This window comes from Prunus persica, chromosome G3, assembly GCF_000346465.2.
Source record: "Prunus persica cultivar Lovell chromosome G3, Prunus_persica_NCBIv2, whole genome shotgun sequence".
In the NCBI taxonomy this organism is placed as follows: domain Eukaryota; kingdom Viridiplantae; phylum Streptophyta; class Magnoliopsida; order Rosales; family Rosaceae; genus Prunus; species Prunus persica.
In genome coordinates this window covers 15,886,614-15,907,876 of record NC_034011.1, presented here as the reverse complement: position 1 = coordinate 15,907,876, position 21,263 = coordinate 15,886,614, and the positions used below count along the sequence as shown (strand labels likewise).

At 38.5% G+C, this 21,263-nt stretch overlaps 2 protein-coding genes and 1 pseudogene across 3 annotated transcripts; all 3 read left to right on the top strand.

The window, feature by feature from the left end:
* LOC18784456 (LEAF RUST 10 DISEASE-RESISTANCE LOCUS RECEPTOR-LIKE PROTEIN KINASE-like 2.1) lies at positions 5,351-8,840 on the top strand. Of its 2 annotated transcripts, XM_020560296.1 has the most exons (3): positions 5,351-6,258; positions 6,887-6,904; positions 7,564-8,840. In XM_020560296.1, the coding sequence occupies exons 1-3, from the start codon at positions 5,463-5,465 to the stop codon at positions 8,727-8,729; spliced, it is 1,980 nt and encodes a 659-aa protein (XP_020415885.1). In that variant the 5' UTR covers positions 5,351-5,462; the 3' UTR covers positions 8,730-8,840. The 2 variants fall into 2 exon arrangements, with proteins under 2 accessions (XP_020415885.1, XP_007214876.1); XM_007214814.2 differs by lacking the exon at positions 6,887-6,904.
* LOC18784310 (LEAF RUST 10 DISEASE-RESISTANCE LOCUS RECEPTOR-LIKE PROTEIN KINASE-like 2.5) lies at positions 12,082-13,349 on the top strand. Its single transcript, XM_020560297.1, is given in 2 exon segments — positions 12,082-12,938; positions 12,941-13,349. Coding segments are annotated over 2 exon segments (918 nt in total). The 5' UTR covers positions 12,082-12,247; the 3' UTR covers positions 13,168-13,349.
* On the top strand, positions 15,559-20,627 carry LOC109948087 (annotated as a pseudogene).

The window sequence follows — 21,263 nt, the reverse complement described above, 5'->3', positions numbered from 1 at the left end:
TCACTTTCGTTCAGTTTTTGGGGTAGGTCCAAGAACAAAAGTGGCTCCAAATAGGGTGTTATACCTAGGGTAGGAATTTGGAGCCGTGGTTTTGAGATTTTCCGGCGAAGCCTTATCGCTTTGGGCACCCACGCACTGCCGGCGCGTGCGGCGGCGCGTGGGCACTGTAGAAAAAGTAGCACTGTGTTCCGATGAGATCCTTAGGTTGTCACGAGTGCGTAGGATTTTGCGGATCTCAATTCGGACGTCGTTTGACTATCGAACGGATATTCTCATATTGCGCGTTATCCGGGTTCGATAGGCTGGGACCGTTGGATGGTCCCAAATTTAATATATGTTGATCTAGGTATTTCTAGGATCATGTAGGATTTCACGGTTGTGAATCGGAGCCCCGGATGTTCCGAATAAATAATTTTAAAGTTTATATTTTATATTAACCGTTAGATCGTGCGATCGTGAGCGATCCGACCGTCCGATCTGAACCAAACTTGCAGGACGAGTGTCCTATACCTTGTAAAACCCATAGGGACCTTCGGATCGGAAAATGGAGGTCGTAGGCTCCTCAGGTCCGTTTGACCACGGTTAGGGTAGTTTGACCCTTAGTTAATCGTGAGTCTCCCGGAGTAATCTCACCTTTCTATGGGGGATTATCGGGTGCTAGACTATTGTGGAGGGTTACACAATATTAGAATTATTTATATAATTATAATTTTATATGCTTGTACAAGGGTACAAAAGAGTCTAGAAAGTCAGTTTGGAGTGCTATACGCACTACCTCAGGCACCTCCCCGGATGTTGGATTTACTACAAGTACCACCAAGTGAAAGTTAGGTCCCACGTGGCGTAGGTTATCCGGGGTACGGACAGGCCCCATACGTGGCGTTGGTTGTACCGGCGTATGGGGAGATTTGTAATATGATGTTCAGGTCTCGCGTGGCGTAGTTTGGAGTGCTATACGCACTACCTCAGGCACCTCCCCGGATGTTGGATTTACTACAAGTACCACCAAGTGAAAGTTAGGTCCCACGTGGCATAGGTTATCCGGGGTGCGGACAGGCCCCATACGTGGCGTTGGTTGTACCGGCGTATGGGGAGATTTGTAATATGATGTTCAGGTCTCGCGTGGCGTAGGTTATCCGGCGTTGAGACAGGCCCCATACGTGGCGTTGGTTGTACCGGCTTATGGGGAGATATGTGATATTATGTTGAGGTCGCATGTGGCGTAGGTTATCCGGTGTGTCGACAGACCCCATACGCGGCGTTGGTTGTACCGGCGTATGGGGAGATATGTGATATTATGTTGAGGTCGCACGTGGCGTAGGTTATCCGGCGTGTCGACAGACCCCATACGCGGTGTTGGTTGTACCGGCGTATGGGGAGATATGTGATATTATGTTGAGGTGGCACGTGGCGTAGGTTATCCGGCGTGTCGACAGACCCCATACGCGGCGTTGGTTGTACCGGCGTATGGGGAGATATGTGATATTATGTTGAGGTCGCACGTGGCGTAGGTTATCCGGCGTGTCGACAGACCCCATACGCGGCGTTGGTTGTACCGGCGTATGGGGAGATATGTGATATTATGTTGAGGTCGCACGTGGCGTAGGTTATCCGGCGTGTCGACAGACCCCATACGTGGCGTTGGTTGTACCGGCGTATGGGGAGATATGTGATATGATGTGCAGGTCTCGCGCGGCGTAGGTTATCCGGCGTTGAGACAGACCCCATACGTGGCGTTGGTTGTACCGGCGTATGGGGAGATATTATAATAGTATGGCATGGTCGCACGTGGCGTAGGTTATCAGGCGTGTTGACAGACCTCATACGCGGCGTTGGTTGTACCGGCGTATGGGGAGATTATGTGAAATATAGAGAAATGAAACAAGGTATCGCCTAAGTGTGGGAATTGGGTTTTATGGAAGAACTACGTGTGGCTTGATCCCTCAAGGTGGGTACGTAGGCAGCCTAAGGTTATTAGGTGCAGCCGCAGACTAAATGTTAGTCATAATTTGTATTTGAATTATTTGGTAGTTGATTGAGAATTATGTGGATTGCCTGAAATTATTTTGTGCATGCTGCCAGTTGTGGATATTAAATACGTTTTTATGCAGGTTAAAATTTTGGGAAATGTCCAAATTATAGAGGAGACTCTGCCGAAATTTTGGCAGAAAGTCTCGATCTTTAGTAAGTGGGTCTGGCATCGGGATGATGCCGGGAATTCCAAAGGGTTCGCCTCGGGTTCTGAAAAACTCGGGGCGGGTCCTTTCACCAAGTCAGACAGGTCACGAAAATTACTAAGCCAGCACTCCTCTGCAGCAAATTGCAAAAGGTTCTCACTTTGTTGCTGGCAAAACATGAAGCAACTAAGACAAAGCAAAACCAGCACCTCAATGGGCAGTATGATGGCCCTCTCAAATGATGTGAGTCTTCAAAGGAAAATATGCAAAGCCTTAGAAATTCCAATCAAATTGGAAAGAAAAGGATGCACAAAGCATCAGCAAGCTAAAAGCAAAAGAAAAATGGCTCACCAATAAGCCTCTTGTGTTGCGACCGTTGAAGAATCCAAAAGCAAAATAAGCCAAAGACAAGGAAGCCTAAAAGTTGAAGAAGTCCCAGAAGCTAAAAGAGAAAAGTGACGAAAAACAAATAAGAAGAAAATAAACGAAAAGCAAAGAGAGGGGAATAAGACAAAAAATAAAAGAAACCTGCCAAAGCAAAGTGAATGACGCCTGGGATGACTTTCAATTCATTTTTAGTGGACTACATGGTCTGCTTTGACAAACATGAGCCAAGGAAAGGTCTTGCCTTGGTTTTTGCATCTCAGACTCAAGGTTTCGTATTGATTGTGACAGATGAGTAGTTGAAGAGATATATATATATATATATATATAATTTGGTCTAGTTTGAATTGATTTGAACTACTCCAGATAAAGATGGGAGTGACTCAGTTTGGATTAATCTCTACTACTCCAAATAGATATCGGTTTCAAATGCAGCTGGCTCTCAAAGCCTCTCTGATGTGGGCTTTTTGTTTATGGGCCTACTAATGGAAATGTCAAGACCTGAAAACAAATTGATGGGTTGACAAAACAAATTACCCATTAACTCTCAAAAGCCCAAAATATTTTATAGGTGGTCCAAATAAATTATGTGGTTCATGGATTAATCCTTAAAAACCATATGTGAGTAAATTAATGGGCTCTTTAAAATGCCTTTTAATTTTCTTTGGACATTAACAATAAAGATGGTACAAAACCATTCCAAATTTTCTCATGGGTCATCTACCCTGCAAATTTGAATGAGATCAAATTCAAATCTCTCAAATATACAAATTCTTTCAAAGGGTCATTTATTCTTTGAAAGTCCAACAAAATTTTCTGAACTACGTCCGGTTTGATTCCGCCAAGGATACGTAGGCAATTTGGAAATTCAATCCAGATACGACCGCAAGCCCAAACAGAATCCCTGGTGTCCTTAACCAAATTTGCCCCAAACACTTTTCCAACCACAAAATCAAATTGAATCCCTGGTCCAACCACATTCATCCAAATTTCATAAAATATTTCTCATACCACAAATTCTTTCAAGGGGTCATTCATTCCTTGAAAGTCCAATCAAATTATGTGAGAACTACAAAAGGCTTGATCCCCAAAATGGGGTATGTAGGCAGTCTAGGGTTCACTGGATGCAGCTGTAACATCAAGTAAATTCCCTTATTTATTTCAGTCTTCATATTGGAATCAAAGGGTTTTCTCTTTCCAAAGAGATTATAATTAAGAGATATTTTTATCTTGAATGGGTCGTACTCAATTAAACAATAAAAACTCTTATTTGTAAATAAGAGTGAGATTATGTTGGGTGAATTTTTAATTACTTTATTACACTTTTTATCAAACACCGATTATCAATTCCCAAGGCTAATTTTATTGTTTATAGCATTTATAAATGCATAAACAATTGTCTAATAGAGGGATACGAAGGAGAGACTAATCTAATGAAGTTAGATTCATATCAGATCTTTCTCTTCTATAAAATTAAGTATTCATGGTTATAGGCTACATAGTCCTAGTAAGGCAAATTAGTTCATGACAAAAGAGAAGATAAATAAAAAAATTGTTGTCATAAAACCGATTTGGCAGATGGATTTGATCTCTGATTTTCCACAGCAACACCTTCATAAGCACCATGGCAACAACTCGCGACTCTCTCTCTCTCTCTCTCTCATATATTTGTGGGTGTATTGAAATATGTTGGAAAAGTATATGGTATCAAGATGGTCCATAGAGAGAGAGCTTAGGTTGACCTTATATAGTTTTAAAAACTAAACCCTACTCTAAAAAGGTCTGGAAAAACTCTTCTAAAGCAAAACAAAATCCCAAACAATTAAGGAAACAAACTAGGAAAGAATCATTCTTTGTCCTGGAAGCACATCAGCCAACTGGCATGCATATTTTTGGGTCTTTCCATTTCCTAGAAAATTCTGCAAAAATATGAGAACTTTAGCTTGATCTCTAAGCTTTCCAAGCATATATCATACGCCACTAGAAAAAATCGGAAATTTCTTCAAATCTTCAACCTTCCACAGTAGTGCAATTTTGACTAGATTTCAACTTAGGTTGTGTTGACTTGCTAGTCTTGAGCATTTGGCTTGGTAGAAAATTATGAAACTTTGACACAATGATCCTCAATGTCATAGATTTCTTCTCCTCCCATTGGCCTTGTGCTAAAATTCATTCGAAAAGTCGATTTTCAGTCAAAACCCTTCCAAGAGCGCATAATAGCTGAAAATAAGGAAAGTAAGGTAATAATGCTATTTTTAATTAACTTTCCCTACAAAAACTAAATATAAGAGATATACAAATATAGGAAATAATGCACTTATCATTCACCAGAGTCATAAATTGAAGTACTTCAATTTATGATTATCAATTGTTGAATCTTAGGAGATAGACGCCTATAAAATTGTGGGCACAAGAGCAGGGGCGAAATCTATCTTTAGGACATTGCAATTCTTACAAGCCACAATCGCTAAAGTTGTCAGTATTTTCTATTTGTATTTGTTAATTTACATTAATTTCATGTAAATTTATTATTGTATTTGATAATTACAGTTTTATTGAAAAGTATTATTATCTTTAAATTCATATTTCCTATATTCTTCCTCCAACAATTTCTTCACTACAGACAACTTGTTATTTACCTTCATGCTGCTAAATGAATATAAATTGCAAGCTTTTGTCCCATTAGAGAGCCCCACGCGGATGCTTTAACGAATAAAACTCCACAAATAAAACTGGGAAGACTTCGTAAGTTTATAACCACATAAAAAGAACAGAGACGACCGACGACAGTCCAAGACCACAAGTCAAGTTGTAGTTAATCAACGCGTTCTTCATCAAACCTGTATTTAATCTCTATTGGCATTTACCAACAAGCCCACAACACTCCCACCCCCGTCCAAAATGCACCCAATCCTCCTCTCTCCCATCCTCACCCTCCTCCTTCTCCTCTTCTTCTTCTACTCCGTGGACGCCGCGACACCCTTTTCGTCTAAGGACACACAGGCTAAAGAAATCCAGCCAAAGGAAACCCCTTCCGTCTGCTCCCAGACTTTCGCCTGTGGCCCGCTCCAAGGCCTCTCATTCCCGTTCACTGGTGGGGCGCGCCCTGCCCATTGTGGTCCACCGGAGTTCCACATCAGCTGCGTGGACGACTCGCCTGAGCTGACCATCATGTCGCTGAGGTACCGAGTTCTCGAACTCGACCCAGTTCACAAAAGTCTAAGGTTAGTCCGCTCAGACCTCTGGAACTCGACATGCACAGACAAACTCGCCAACGCAACTATCAAATCCGAGTTCTTCGCCTACAATGAGAACGACAACGCGGTGGTGTCCATTTTCTACGGCTGTAATTCCTCTACTATTACCCCCAAGCCCGAGAATTGGTTTCCCTGCAACGTCAATCTGTCTTTCAAAGACTCTTATTACTTGATCTGGACGATCCCGATCGACCAGATTATGAGCGGTGTCAAGTGTAAGATTGAAACTACAGTGCCGATTCTCAAAACCGCGGCTGCGAAGCTCTTTGCCAATAGGTCGCTGTTTCAGGAAGCGATCATGGAAGGCTTTAATGTTAACTATACCCACCCTTATGATGATGAATGCGCTAAATGTCTTGAAGTAAATGGGGGCTGTGGGTTTGACTCCCATTCGAGCAAGCCCGTTTGCTTTTGTGGGGATCGGGTTTGTGTCATGTCAGGTACCATATTCAATATCAATAGTATACGTACTTCAAGTTTAAATTTTTTTCTTCATTTTATAATTTTTTAGTACAAATAATAATAATTCTTTTTTTTTTTAATATATAAATAATAGTTTAAATTATAAAGAGAGGAGATTTTTCACACATGCCATTAAATTATAATGGAAGTGTGAACAGTGACCATCAATGACAACTAACTAGGAATTGTTGACTTTATATTTTCTTTTTTTATTTTACGGGTATGATTTAGAAAGATAACAACAGTAAGTCGTCGTAAATTAGAAATTTCTGGAAATTTTTACGTAGTGTTTTGACTTTCTCTTCTTTTAGTTTTGCGAACCTACTTTGCTTTCCTCTTTGTCCCAGTGTCAAATTAAAACGACAGGATTATTCTTATTGATTTTAAATTGATTAATGAATATTTTAATAAATTTATAGAGAAAAAAATGCCATGTTCTCAAATTGCGAACCTTTGGCAACAAGTGACTAGATTTAGTGAAATTATTAACATGTAACTAAAAAATATCTGTTGGCAAGGTTTTTTATTATTATTATTATTTTTTTATCAATGGATTATATATATTCATTTATTGATTAAGATTTCTCTATCTTGTGATTGTTGCAGGAGAAAATATAGCGATAGGTAACTCTGCTTGGCTCCTTTGTTTCGTTCTAGCCCTTGATTCAGTAACTATTAAATGGTAGCCCTCCAAAATACATTTCAAAGTTACATGACTGCTTTAAATGACTAGGAGCTTAACTATCATCTAACTCACTATAATAAATTAAGGGTAGATTTACTATTAACCCAATATAGGAATCCGAATTATAAAAAAACCTATATGAAATGGACTTTAAAAATACATCCAAAGATCACTTACAACATAACAAAGAGGCTTTTAACTTCCTATAAATTATAAAACTGTCATCTATTTCTTAAAACAAGCCCAACTCTAAAACCTCATTATAAAAAAAAGCTCAAATAACTCAACAGGGCATCCAAGTAATTTAATAATCAAAATTTCAATTCAATAGGGTCAACTGTCAGTTTTTGGGTTTGTTTATAGAGATTAATGGTGTAAGGTTTATCTATATCATTAGTGCTAAGAATGAGTATATGACTAAATATCTCTAAATAAAAATACAAGAAGAAGAGTGAAGTATAAAGAAACAAGTATTTTGTTCCAGGTTTAATTTCAGTATCACTTTATTCTATTGCTTTTATTTCTTTACGGTATTGAGATGCTTTTGTCTTTCACAAATAATGAAATGCATAACTTGAAAATATTTTTGAATTTATAGGGATTTTATCGGGTGTAACTTCCGCCATTGTTTTCATTGTTTGTATGGTATACGCATCAAAAAAAGAAGTGCTTTTCTTCAAGAAATATAAGAAGAATGAGATTGACATCCAGGAAGTTATAACAAATAATAGATGGATGGCCCCAAAGCGGTATAGTTACTCCGATGTGAAGAAGATGACTCATTGGTTCAAAGATCAAATAGGTAAAGGAGGATATGGCACAGTATACAGAGGAAAGCTACCTGATGGCCTTCTGGTGGCAGTTAAAGTCCTAAGTGAGTCCAAGGGTAATGGAGAAGACTTCATTAATGAAGTTGCTAGCATTGGTAGAACTTCCCATGTCAACATAGTCACTCTTTGTGGATTCTGTTATGAGAGGGACAAAAGAGCTTTGATTTATGAATTCATGCCTAATGGATCTCTGGATAATTTCATACGTAAGCAAGGATCTGAAATGGAAAATTCTCGCTTAGAATGGAAAAAACTATCTGAAATTGCAGTTGGCATTGCCCGAGGACTAGAATACTTACACCGCGGATGTAACACCAGAATTGTGCATTTTGACATAAAGCCACAGAACATTCTTTTGGACAAAGATTTTTGCCCAAAAGTAGCTGATTTTGGCCTTGCCAAATTGTGCAAAACGAAGGAGAGTATCGTATCGATGCTGGGGACAAGGGGAACTGTAGGATACATCGCACCAGAAGTATTTAGCTGGAACTTTGGAGGCGTATCGCACAAATGTGATGTTTACAGCTATGGGATGTTGGTTCTTGAAATGGTTGGAGCAAGAAAGAATTTGGATTCGGCAGTGTCTCATACAAGTGAAATGTTTCCGCATTACGTTTATAAAGATCTAGAGCTAGACAAGGATGAGAATGCTTTTGGGGCAACCACAGAGGAGGAAAAACAAATAGCAAGAAAGATGGTATTAATAAGTCTGTGGTGCATTCAGATCAATCCTTCTGATCGGCCATCAATGAGCAAAGTGGTAGAGATGCTGGAAGGACCCCTTCATTCCTTGCAAATTGCACCAAAGCCCTTGTTGGTTTCTCCTACAATAGCTGCAGAAGACTCTATGACCACATCTCAACCATCTGAAATAGAAGACTCTATGACCACATCAAAGCCTTTGCGTGTAAGCTTAAGACATATCGGTATATAAGTGTTGATTTTCAATTTTAAGATGGAGAACATGTATAATCTTTTCATAATCCAAAAAAGAAAAACATGTAATATAAATCCTGACCAATTATACGTGTTGACTTCAGTTGAAAGCCTGACCAATTTCCTGGTAATTCCATGTTAAGAAGAAAAAGAAATGTTTCTTGAGTATTAAACATAAAAAACTTTCCGGCAAAACAAGAGATAAGTCTTATTATACTCACCAATCAATAAGTCGACGTTGACTCTAACGTGCACCGTGAGATCTTGATGAACATAATTGCTTCATCTTTTCCCTTCTCAAACTCTAATTACTTCTCTCTCTCTCTCTCTCTCTCTCTCTGAAAATGAATCTCTATCCCTTCCAAAAGATCTCTTTTCTCCTTGTGATCACAAGTACTATATGCCTATTGTATATTCCAAGATCTTTGGGTGAGGAGGATGATGAGCAATACCTCAAGTGCAGCGCTTCGTCTCAATGCGCAAATTTTCCGAATATTGGTTACCCTTTTTGGGGATCAAGCCGGCCCAATTATTGTGGCTACCCGGAATTCAAGTTGAACTGCACCGGGGACGCCCCGGTGATCTCATTCCAGGACATGGGATGCAAGTAATAACTTGTGTAAGCAATGTAACGGATCTGGTGGTCAGTGCGGGTACAATACAGCTACAGCTGAGTTCACTTGCTATTGCAAGGATGGACCTCATCCCTCAAACTGTGCAGGTATGCATGCGCTTGTAATCTTTTTTGTCTTAATTCCTTGTCTTTGGGGCTTTTTATCAAACACCTACATGTCATATGTGGGTCTTTATGCTACTTTCAATCCCTTCACCATGGCAAACCCTCCTTCTTAGCAACCAATGCCAAAGGGCTTTGGCTCAGGTTAGAGAGTTATATAGAAATCTAGCGTTTAGGCTAACTACTTCTTGTTTCCTCTGTTTTCTTTTAGTATATAGTCTGGTCTAGAAACAAGTGAGGGGCCAAAGCAAGATTGTTTTTTTGAGTGGGGTCTCAGAAGATGATGAAATTAGTTTTGATAGACAAATAGAATTTTCTTAGATGGGTGCAAGATTTGTGCAAGATTGAGTTCTTTTGCAGCTCCTGCTGCATCTTCTAGTACAAATTCACAGAAGGCATCAGTATATTTAATACCAAACCACACCTATAGCTTGTGTGGAGCTACACAATTCCAATATTATAATATGCTTTCGTGAATACTTTGTAAATAATTCATGTATTAAAAATAGAAATTTTTAGCAAAAATTTCACTAATGTAGTGCTTTAGAGTAATTGCTCCTCCAAAAAACGTTCTGGATTTGAGTCGTAGCACCCATGTAATGTGTGTGAGTTTAGCAAAAATTTCACTAATGTAGTGCTTTAGAGTAATTGCTCCTCCAAAAAACGTTCTGGATTTGAGTCGTAGCACCCATGTAATGTGTGTGAGTTTAGTATGTTATTCTCCTTCCAAATTGAAAAAAGTCCTAAAAAACAATAGGAAGGAATTTTCAGACAAAACTAAGCTATAATAATTTCTGCATCAAAAAACAGAGCCGCCCTCCAAATCTAATTCATCAACTACCCTTTTGAAAAATTGCTCGTTTGACGTTCACACAGTTTGACTCTACCTTTGAAGTTGACCAGGAGTCTTACTAAATCTAATAAATAAATAATAAATAATCATTTTAATTCCTTGAATTACTAAAATACCCATCAATTATTGAACAGAAAAAACTCATAAAGTAAAAAAGATAACATATTTGGTCAGCAGCCTCCAAAATATTCAAGAGCCGTGTGCAGTGTGCACTGTCCACCCACAACAGTCCAAGTCAACGAACGCCGGCCATATGATCAAACCAAAACCTCATTGCATTTCATCACTCAACTCTCTAAGCCACTTCCCGCCTCGCCCACCCCACATCCAAACGCCGTCGTTTTCCCGCCCCTTCCCCAATGCACCCACTCTTCCTCCTCTTCTTCTTCTACTCCTTCGAGGTTACGAAGTCGTTTCCCTAGAATGCAAACCTCTCCAACTGCTCCCAAGCCTTCGACTGTCACTCCCCTCGTTTCGCAATCAGCGGGTGCGAATTTGGTGATGAATTCGACCAAGGACAATCCAGTTGCTGTTTTTGATTCTGGGTTTGGTTTGACATGGGATGCAAGTAATAACTTGTGTAAGCAATGTCACAGATCCGGTGGTCAGTGCGGGTACAATACAACTACAGTTGGGTACAACACAACTAAAGCTGAGTTTGACCTAATCCCTCAAACTGTGCACGTATGCATGCGCCTGTATATATATAATCTTTTTGGTCTTAATCCCTCTAACTGTCGAGGTATATGTCTAATTATGTTTTTAGACAACAGGTCACTGGAATGCCTAAGAATCTTAGATATTGTGGCTAAGTTTAGTTCTGTCCTATGTTAATCCTTTCCATTGAAAGAGAGAGTTTACTTTGATCGCCAACCAAAAGTGCAGGCATAGCTTTGTCATGCCTAAGAATCTTAGTATAGGGGACAATGAGAGTGAGAATGGGAGTAAGGATGACACTGCGAGAGGGAATGAGAGGGAGAGGGTAACAAAACTGAAAACAAAAACTTGAAAGTGAACGCAATTCGAAAACTAAACAAATAGATTAGTACAAGAGCGATGGGACTGAATTGTAATCTTTACTGCTCATGAAACTATGTCTAAATTGACATTACAAACCCAAAAGCGATTGAGTCCGAATGGACTGATGAGAAACGATGAATTGTGAGATCGGACTAAGTATATCTCGATTTGGACAAACTAGAATATAAATTGAACTAGAACGTACATAACAATTGAAATCGGTCGTCAACTGGAAATCATACCAACAAAGAGTGTTTAGAGAGAAAACTGACTAGTTTTTTATGGAAGAGAGAAGAGCACGGAAAATAACTATCTCTCTAATGAATGGAGCGATCGAGCTTAGGACAAACCACAATCTTTAAGACGATGAGATGAGACATGTGATAAACTTTGGATTTGGTTTGATAACCATTTCATTTTCAGTTTTGTGTTCACGATTTAATCTTCAATCTCTTGCATGCTTTAGATTGGTTGCAACTGCTTTTTCTATTTGTCCACTGAAAAGAAAAGAAAATGACTGATGCAGTTGAAGAAGCACATGATATACCTTGGTCTTGCAAATTTTGATCCGAAGAACTCTTATGATTTAACATTTCTTTTGTGCAGGTTCACGGAAAGCAATCGCCATAGGTGAGTATATATGATAAAGACAAAATACCAGAAGTTTCGATCTTCGCCTTCTTTCACAAATCACTGAAATGCATAACTTGAACAATTTTTCCATACAGGCATTGCAGTTGCTGTTCCGCCGATCATCATAATCATTCTTTTTACTATATGCATATCAAGGAAAAGAATACTGGCCTTCCTCAAGAGAGATAAAGGGGACGAGTTTGATGTTGAGGCATTTATAAGGAACTATGGATCACTTACTCCAAAGCGGTATACCTATGCAAACGTCAAGAAAATGACAGACTCTTTCAAAGATAAAATAGGTAAAGGTGGATACGGAACCGTGTACAAAGGCAGGCTACCTGATGGCCTTCTCGTGGCAGTCAAAGTCCTACGCGAGTCCAAGGGTAATGGAGAAGACTTTATTAATGAGGTTGCTAGCATTGGTAGAACCTCCCATGTCAACATAGTCACTCTTTCTGGATTCTGTTACGAGAGGGACAAAAGAGCTCTGATTTATGAATTCATGCCTAATGGATCTCTGGATAATTTCATACATAAGCACGGATCTGAAATGGAAAATCGTCGCTTAGAATGGAAAACACTATCTGAAATTGCAGTTGGCATTGCTCGAGGACTAGAATACTTACACCGTGGTTGTAACACGAGAATTCTGCATTTTGACATAAAGCCACGGAACATTCTGTTGGACAAAGATTTTTGCCCAAAAATCTCTGATTTTGGCCTTGCCAAATTATGCAAAACAAAGGAGAGTATTGTATCGATGTTAGGTGCGAGAGGAACTGCAGGATACATAGCACCAGAAGTTTTTAGTCGGAACTTTGGAGGCGTATCTCACAAATCTGATGTGTACAGCTACGGGATGTTGATTCTTGACATGGTTGGAGCAAGAAAGAATTTGGATTCGGGAGTGACTCATACGAGCGAAATGTTCCCAAATTATGTTTACACAAGGCTGAACATATATTTGGGGATATACCTGAGGAGGAAGAAGAAGTGGCAAGAAAGCTGACTTTAATAAGCCTGTGGTGCATTCAGACCATTCCTTCTGATCGGCCATCAATGAGCAAAGTTGGAGAGATGTTGGAAGGACCCCTTCATTCCTTGCAAATTGCACCAAAGCCTTTCTTATCTTCTCCTACAATAGCTGCAGAGGACTCTATGACCACAACCCAACCGTCTGAAACTGACTAGGGCAATTAGTTTCATCAGCAGATATCTTGTAATTAGGAAATGCCAACTGAATTATAAGAAAGTTGGCTTGGTGAAAATGAGACAGTTTTCATTATCCGAAATGTCTATGTATGGCAAGACAATCTGCATACTGGTTGACATTGTATTAATATGTCACATTGTCTTCTCAACGAAGTGCTCTGTTTTATTTCCTGACAATTGTGTAAACTTTAATTTATGTCCTCTTTTGGAAGCATTGGTCTCCTTTCACTCTGATTAGAAACCAAATTAAAACAAACATTATGGCCATCAAAGTTACCGTGTGTCAGAAGTTCAGAAATTGCAAGAGGAGAACTGCAAAATCTTGCCTACTTATGACTAAACCACCATACAGAAATATGAAATTGTGATGTCTACATCTCTTTCCTTGACTATATCATTTCTATGATCTTTTTTTCTTTTTATGAATTCATTGATTAAGATTTCAATGGTCGAAATTGAAGATTTAATTTTATAGTAAAATTTGAATGAAAGACTTCAATTTCATTCCTTGAACATTTGAAAGGCCTATAGTTCAAGACTTGGCACTACAATATTGATAATATACAGAGCATTTCCTTTATCAGAACATCCTTTCCTGTTATAATGCCTGTGGTTTACTCTGACTTTCGTCTAAGAAAGATGCAGTCCCTTGTTCTTCACTCTCTGCTTCCTTTCCTATTGATCACCTGCTTTATTTCAATCAACCTTCAGCTATGTCTATGTGCAGATGATCCACAATATGTTAACTGCAGCCAAGCTATTAACTGCAGGGATATCAAAAACGTCTCGTACCCCTTTTGGGGAGTAAATCGACAAAGTTACTGAGGTCAACCTGGGTTTGAGGTCAAATGTGAAGGTAATATCCCAATGATCACCACGAAGAACATCAAATTCAGAATTCTGGAAATGAACTCCAGTACTCATACTGTGACAGTTGCTGACAGATTATCGGGGTACCCAGGTTGACCTCAAACCCAGGTTGACTGGGGCACTATCTGTTCCCTGAGTTTTGTTGACACCGACATCAACTTCTCTCTATTTTATTATAGTTCCAGTCTCACAAACTTGACCTTTCATTAACGGATGCAGTACACCGGCTTCATGGACTGTTATTACGCAGGATTGCCCTGCATACAAGAGAAACATTAGTGTTTCGTATGCCACGGGAAGTACCGTGATTGATTTGATGAACTGTGAGAGTGTTGTTCATGTTCCAGTTTTTGACACAGCTGCAAAGGATCTAGAGAACAATGAAAAGGATATCAATGATGTGTTAGAATTGGGATTGAAGACTGATAATGATCAATGCAGCAGATGTGAGGGATCAGGAGGAAAGTGTGGGTGCAACTCTACTGATAGTAGATTCATTTGCTTTTGCCAAAATAAGGCCCATGCAACCACGTGTTCAAAGAACTTTGAATCAGGTATGCACGTTAAATTATCGCAAATTTTTTAAACTACTTAAATTAAGGGTTGCTGTTAAATTATGGAAGTTAGTGAGTTGCTAGATGAGAACTCAGAATCCGGCCTCTGTCTCATGTCTGTCTCTCCTTTGTGTTGTGTGAAATGTGTGCCCTTCTTCTTAGAAGCAACTTACAGCAGAGCATCTGTCCCAAACAGACAACCCTCCTAGAGCTAGGAAAGTTACGTATATAAATATGTTCAAAAGACCCACAATTGAAAACTTGGCACAATCATGGTTGACACAACCATATATATAGAGAGAGAGAGACAGTTTTGCTCTAATGCGTACGTCCGTATTTTGTTAAACTACGGTTGTATATATATATATTGACAAATTTGTGGACAACCGTAGTTTAACAAAATGTGGACGTCGGCATTAGAGAAGAACTCTATATATATATATATATATATATATATATAAATCAGCACATCTATATTAATTAGCAAATTCCAGCTGAATTGTAAGAAAGTTCGCTTGGTGAAAATGAAACAGCTGAATAGTAGATTCATTATCTTCCTCAACCCTCACCATCATCATCACGATGAATGTCAACAATAACATATTAAAATTACACAAGACAAAAAAAAATTTAGAGTTGGTTTAATTCAAGAAGAAGATGAACCTGGCCGAGATCTTTGGATCCACTAGAGTCTCCCCTTTCAGCTTCAACCCTAAAGATTTCTTTGTCTTTGTACCTCTCAACCTTGAAAGCCCTTGGTATCCAAAAGCAAGGTGGTTCTATCTACCACACAAAAGAAACTCATTATAAAATTTAAATAGAAACGTACCAACAAACAAAACCCATTTATCCAAAAAAAATTCCAGAATCCAAAAGACAAAAGGAATAGAAAAGGCAAACTTAACTTTGATATTGGAAGAATCCCAAATTTTTAGGGTTTGAACTGATGGGAGAGAGGGACGAAGAGAGAGATGGAGAGAGAGGTAGCAAGAGAGCTTCAAGCTTCTGCTATGGAAACTTGAAGCTTGAGCGAGCTCGAGGGAACCAGCAGAGAAGCGAGCTCCTCAAGCGAACCAGTACCGAAGCGATACAAAATTTCAAGAAAAAACTTAAATTTTGTTATAAAAATAAAAATAATAGAGTATGAAAAGTACCACTGAATATTAGGAGTAGAATTGTATTTGCTCTTGTGATGTTTACACTGACAGAATTTCCTCTCAGATAGAACTCATTCTCTTTTGTTTCGTCTCACTCTTCCTTTCTCTTCTTTCTCTTCTCTTCTCTTCTCCATTGGTGTATTTTACAAGTGAATGAGCAAGCCTATTTATAGGAAAATTGGATGGCTTCATTACCCAACATCATCCTTAAGCTTTTGACTAAGCTTCCAACACCATCATTAAGCTTTTGACTAATCTTCCTTCTTTTCCTTTACACTTTCTTTACAACAAATTTTTTTTTTTTCAATAATAGGCGTCGTTTTTGAGTTTGTTTTAGGTTTGGGTTTTAAAAAATGTGCATGCCAAACGAGTTTTTGGGACTTTGAACTTAAAATCTATTTTTGAATTTATAAAATTAGACTAAAATCAAATATCAAACGGGCCCTTAAATACTTTTAACTATCTTTTAAAAGTCACAATTTAATACTACTAGACTTTTATAAACTCTTTAAAAATCTAAATTGAATACCTCTAGACTTTAAATTCTATAAAAGTTATTAAAAGTTTGAACTGGATACACCCTAAATCTAGTTATTAGGCCATCCCCAATGGAGGCTCTATTATTTGGGCTTAATCGCCATAGAACTCTCATATATGCAGCCTAATGCCAAAAAGGCATTTGAACACGCCGCTACAGTGCCCTCGTCCACATGGGGCGCTCTGGGCTCTCCAATCAGATTTTTTCTAGCAATCCAACGGCAACCAATTTTTGTGCAATAAAAAAATGGAAATGTTTTAAAAAAAAATACCAAAAAATTACTGATTGTTTTTTCTCTATACCTTATTTTCATTTTCAGCATTTAAGTAAATGTCTTTGTCGAACCCACTAGTGTAGTGGTTTGGAGTATTTACTCTCTCAGGCAAGGTCCTGGGTTCGAGTCCTAGCATCTGTGTTGTGTGTGTGAGTTTAATATGCTATCGCCCCTTTCAATAGGAAAGGACCTCAAAAAAAAAAAAAAAAAGTAAATGTCTTTGTCTTTGTCCTTTTACTTTCATTTATTTTTATATTACTCAATTTACTTAAGTTTACAATGTAAATAAGGAAGTACCCCCCATTTGGATTCAAATAAAAATACTAGAAAATCAAATTCCCACCAAATCAAAATATAAAAAATCGGTTTTAGTGCAAAATACGATTTAGGCTAAAAATAATGGCTCATTAAGTCAATATACACTTCATACTAAAATTCCATAAAATCAAGTTTTCTTATTTGATGTGTAAGGAATAAAAGTTGCCAAAAATTATCTTGAAAAAATGATTATTCCGAAAAACCATTTTTCATACTTAGTCAATATTTTTAACACCAAATCCTCATACATTTTTTTTTTCTATAAATACCAACCAATACAAGTAATAAAATAAAATACAACAAATAAAATAAAATCTTAAGTGAAAATATTATCCAAATTAATTGTTTAAGTAAACAAAGTTGTGAAAAAAACAAAAAAATGAATAGTATTTGCCATGGCAAAGGGCAACTGCTGCGAACACATTTTGCTGGGGGGCTAGGATATTCACGTGAATAGTAGCTGTCCTAGGGCTCTCCTTGCCATGGCAAGAGGCTAACTGCTGGAAATGCTCTAATGGGAGATATTTTGGACTCTAAATGCTAAAGATCCGCTGGAGCTGTCCTCAAATTTGTGGACGTGGACGTAGCCCCTTGAGTCCGAGTGGCCCCCACATACCCTCCTACCAAACCACATGCGCTGGGCCTGCTAGCACATAAAAAAAATTATTTTTGTACTATCCTTTTTTCTACCGTTTCATTTTCTTTTCAAATGAAAGTCTTCATTTTTTTATAGAAATAAATAGCTAGTTTTTGTTCTTTACTCTTTTTAAAATCTTTGTCCAAATTTTAATTTTTTTGGGTTGAAATGTTAAAAAAAGAAACTAACATAACATAAACATACATTAAAACATAATAAATTAACAAAAATAACAAATATCACATAAATCAAATTACATCATAAATGGATTCCCGAATATAGAGTCTCCCATTGTGGGAGAGATGCCTTTAGAGCCCCAAAGATTCCATCGAAGTTCTAAATGGGGTTCTATCAACCTCTTTTAAAGCTCCTACCATTGGGAATGACCTTAGTCTATGTTGCACGAACATGAGTACAAGAACATGAAAACGCAACACGGCGACACAGAAAATCTCAAAAAACTAGGACATGGACACGGCTAGGACATGACAATTAAAATAATAATAAACTTATATATATTAAAAAAATAATTTACACTCAATACTGTAAATACACTTGTTTTCAATAAAAATAATTTTGATGAGGAATTTTAAGAAATGAAACTGCCATTAATATATCACTTTCACCCGTTTCTTATACTTTTCATCCCTTCTAAAAAGGGTTATGGTAGTAAAAACATATAATAATATTTTTAATCATTAAAAAAAAACCTAAAATTATCTAAAACAAAAAAAGGTCCCATCACCAAGAGACCCAACCCCACCTCTCCATTCTTTTTCTGTTCTCTCTCTCTCTCTCTCTCTCTCTCTCTCTCTCTCTCTCGCATCGCAACCCACCTCCTCCACATCTTCCTTTTTACCCGTTTGCCTTGTTTGTTTTATGCTGTCGGGGAAGTTGAAACTGTGATTGTGGGTGAGTTCAGCTCTCTCTCTCTCTCTCTCCCTTCTATGGTTATTTTTTTCTCAATCTCTCTGGTTCTCAATCGGGAAAGTTTCAAGCAGAGGCTTCTATGTTCAGTGTTTGTGCAAATAATCTCACGGGAGAATATTCGCTTCTGGATCCTTCAACCTTCGATCTTCCTTCTCTCTCTTCCTCGATTCCTGTAAAAAAGACTGGAGCAAATAGACCACACCCGGGGGTGTTGGCCAAAGGCCCTCCGATGCCTAAGTTAGTTCGAGTGTTTGTAGGAAAACAATAGCTAAGCAAAGGGTACAGAGTTTTATGTAGGGTGTAAACCGGGTGGCCGGAGCCGTGGGGAGAAAATATGGAGAGTGGAGAGGGAGAGAGAGCTTCGGGTATTTTTCTCGGGTATAAGGAGTAGGTTTAGATGTACCTTGAATGATGAATGAGGTTGTCTATTTATAGGAGCCTCGGGGCTAAGGTTTCGTAGGAATCCAGTTGGGCCTGATAATATCTAAATTAAATATATATTATCTCTTAAGAAGATAATATCTGAATTAAATAATATTATCTCTTAAAAAGATAATATCTGATTTAAATGATATTATCTTCTCTTTATTAGGATAATATCTTAATTAATGATATTATCTATTTAAATAAAGATAATATCATATTAATTAAGATATTTATCCCAATTAATTAATTAGTCAGATAAACTGGTTTAATTAATTAATTAAAGAGATAATCTTCTTTTCCACGTGGCGTGCCCTGATTGGAGACGAAAACATATGCTCCCACATTCAGCATCTTCAATCTCTTCATCCTCTGAGATAAGAGTTTTTATTTTTATAATTGCAAAAAAAATCCCTGTCGTGGCTCATGACCGTGTCGGCGTGACACTGCGACACCCAAGGTGTCCGTACAATATAGAAATAACACTCAATAAATAAATACATAAACAAATAATCATTTTAATTCCTTGAGTTACTACAATAATACCTATCAATTTGAACAGAAAAAACTCATAAAGTAAAAAAGATAACACATATCAAAAGCTGTGTGCACTGTCCACCCACAGCAGTCCAAGTCAACAAACGCCGACCATATGATCAAAGCAAAACCTCATTGCAATCATCACTCAACTCTCTAAACCACTGCCCGCCTCGCCCACTCCACACCCAAACGCCGTCGTTTTCCCGCCCCTTCCATAATGCACCCACACTCTTCCTCCTCCTCTTCTTCTTCTACTCCGTCAAGGTTACGACGTCGTTTCCCTCGAATGCAAACCTCTCCAACTGCTGCCAAGCCTTCGACTGCGGCCCGCTTCGAAACCTCTCGTACCCGTTCACCGGGCTGTCCCGCCCGGCCTACTGCGGCCCGCCGGAGTTCCATATCAACTGCGTGAAACGACTTGCCGGAGCTGACCATCTCGTCGCTGAGTTACCGAGTTCTCCAACTCGACCCGGTTCGTCGGAATCTGAAGCTGGCCCGCTCAGACCGCTGCACCTCGACCTGCACAGACAAGGTCTTCAACTCAACTATGAAATCCGAGTTCTTCGCCTACAACGAGAGCGACGACATGGACGTGTCCATTTTTTACGGCTGCAATTCGACGATCACTACCCCGAAGCTCGCGAATTGGTTCCACTGCAACAATCTGGATTTCAACGGCTCTTACTACTTGATCGGGCCGGTCCCGATGGACCCGATTATGAGCACTTTCAGGTGTGAGATTGGAATTACGGTGCCGATTCTCAAAACCATGGCGGCGCAGCTCATCGCCAATCGGTCGATGTTTCAGGAAGCGATCAATGAAGGCTTCACTGTTAACTATACCAACCCTTATGGTAATCAATGCGCTCAGTGTCTTGGTGAAAAAGAAAGGTATTTTCAACGGTCTTTGAAGTTTTGATTGGTTTTTTTTTCTCTTGGGTTTTGTATAATTTACTACTAGTAGTTTTGGGCAATTTTTAGGTAGTGTTTTGAGTGCTCAGTATCCAAAAATGGCTTCTTTGTCTTCTGGTTTTGTTACCTTAACTCCTATGTTGATTTTGATGACACCAAACAGAGGAATAGCCTTTTATGCACTGTTTTGCTTTTAATCCCTCTTTGGAAGACCATTGCACTACTTCCCTAGTGTTAGGATCTCAATGTTTCATAGATTCATTTACTTTGGCACGAGTTTTTGGTTGCTTCGGTTTTTCAAACGGGCTTAGGACTAACCACAATCTTTAAGACAATGAGGAGGGACGTGTGACACACTTTGGATTGGTTTGATAACCATTTCATTTTTTATTTTGTGTTCACGATTTAATCTTTAATGGTTGAGTTGACTTTCCCAAAGTAAAAAGTTGGATTCTGAAAGTTTATAGGAGGCAAAGGAAGAGATGTTAAAGGGAAGAGTAGGACTAGTGAGAGAAGAAGAAGAGGAGGCTATAGTATTGGCCATGAGAGTAGAGAAAGAGGATAAGAGAAAAAAAAGAATAAATTGCCTAGGCTCTTGATACCATGTAGAAAAGAGATGCTTTCATATATTTGCAATTCACCAGTACAGGCTTTATATACAGGTAGCTAAATGGTTTACAACGGTAGTGTAGTAATTATATCAAACCTAAATGCTGTAATTACAATACAATAAAGCTATAATTAAGATACAATAACAATGTAACGAAAATACTCCTTGAATAGGCATAACTATGATTGAATGTCATGATTGTGGTGGTAACTCCCTAACAATGATAAAGACAAAATACCAGAAGTTTCAATCTTTGCTTTCTTTCACAAATCACTGAAATGCATAACTTGAACAATTTTTCCATGCAAGCAT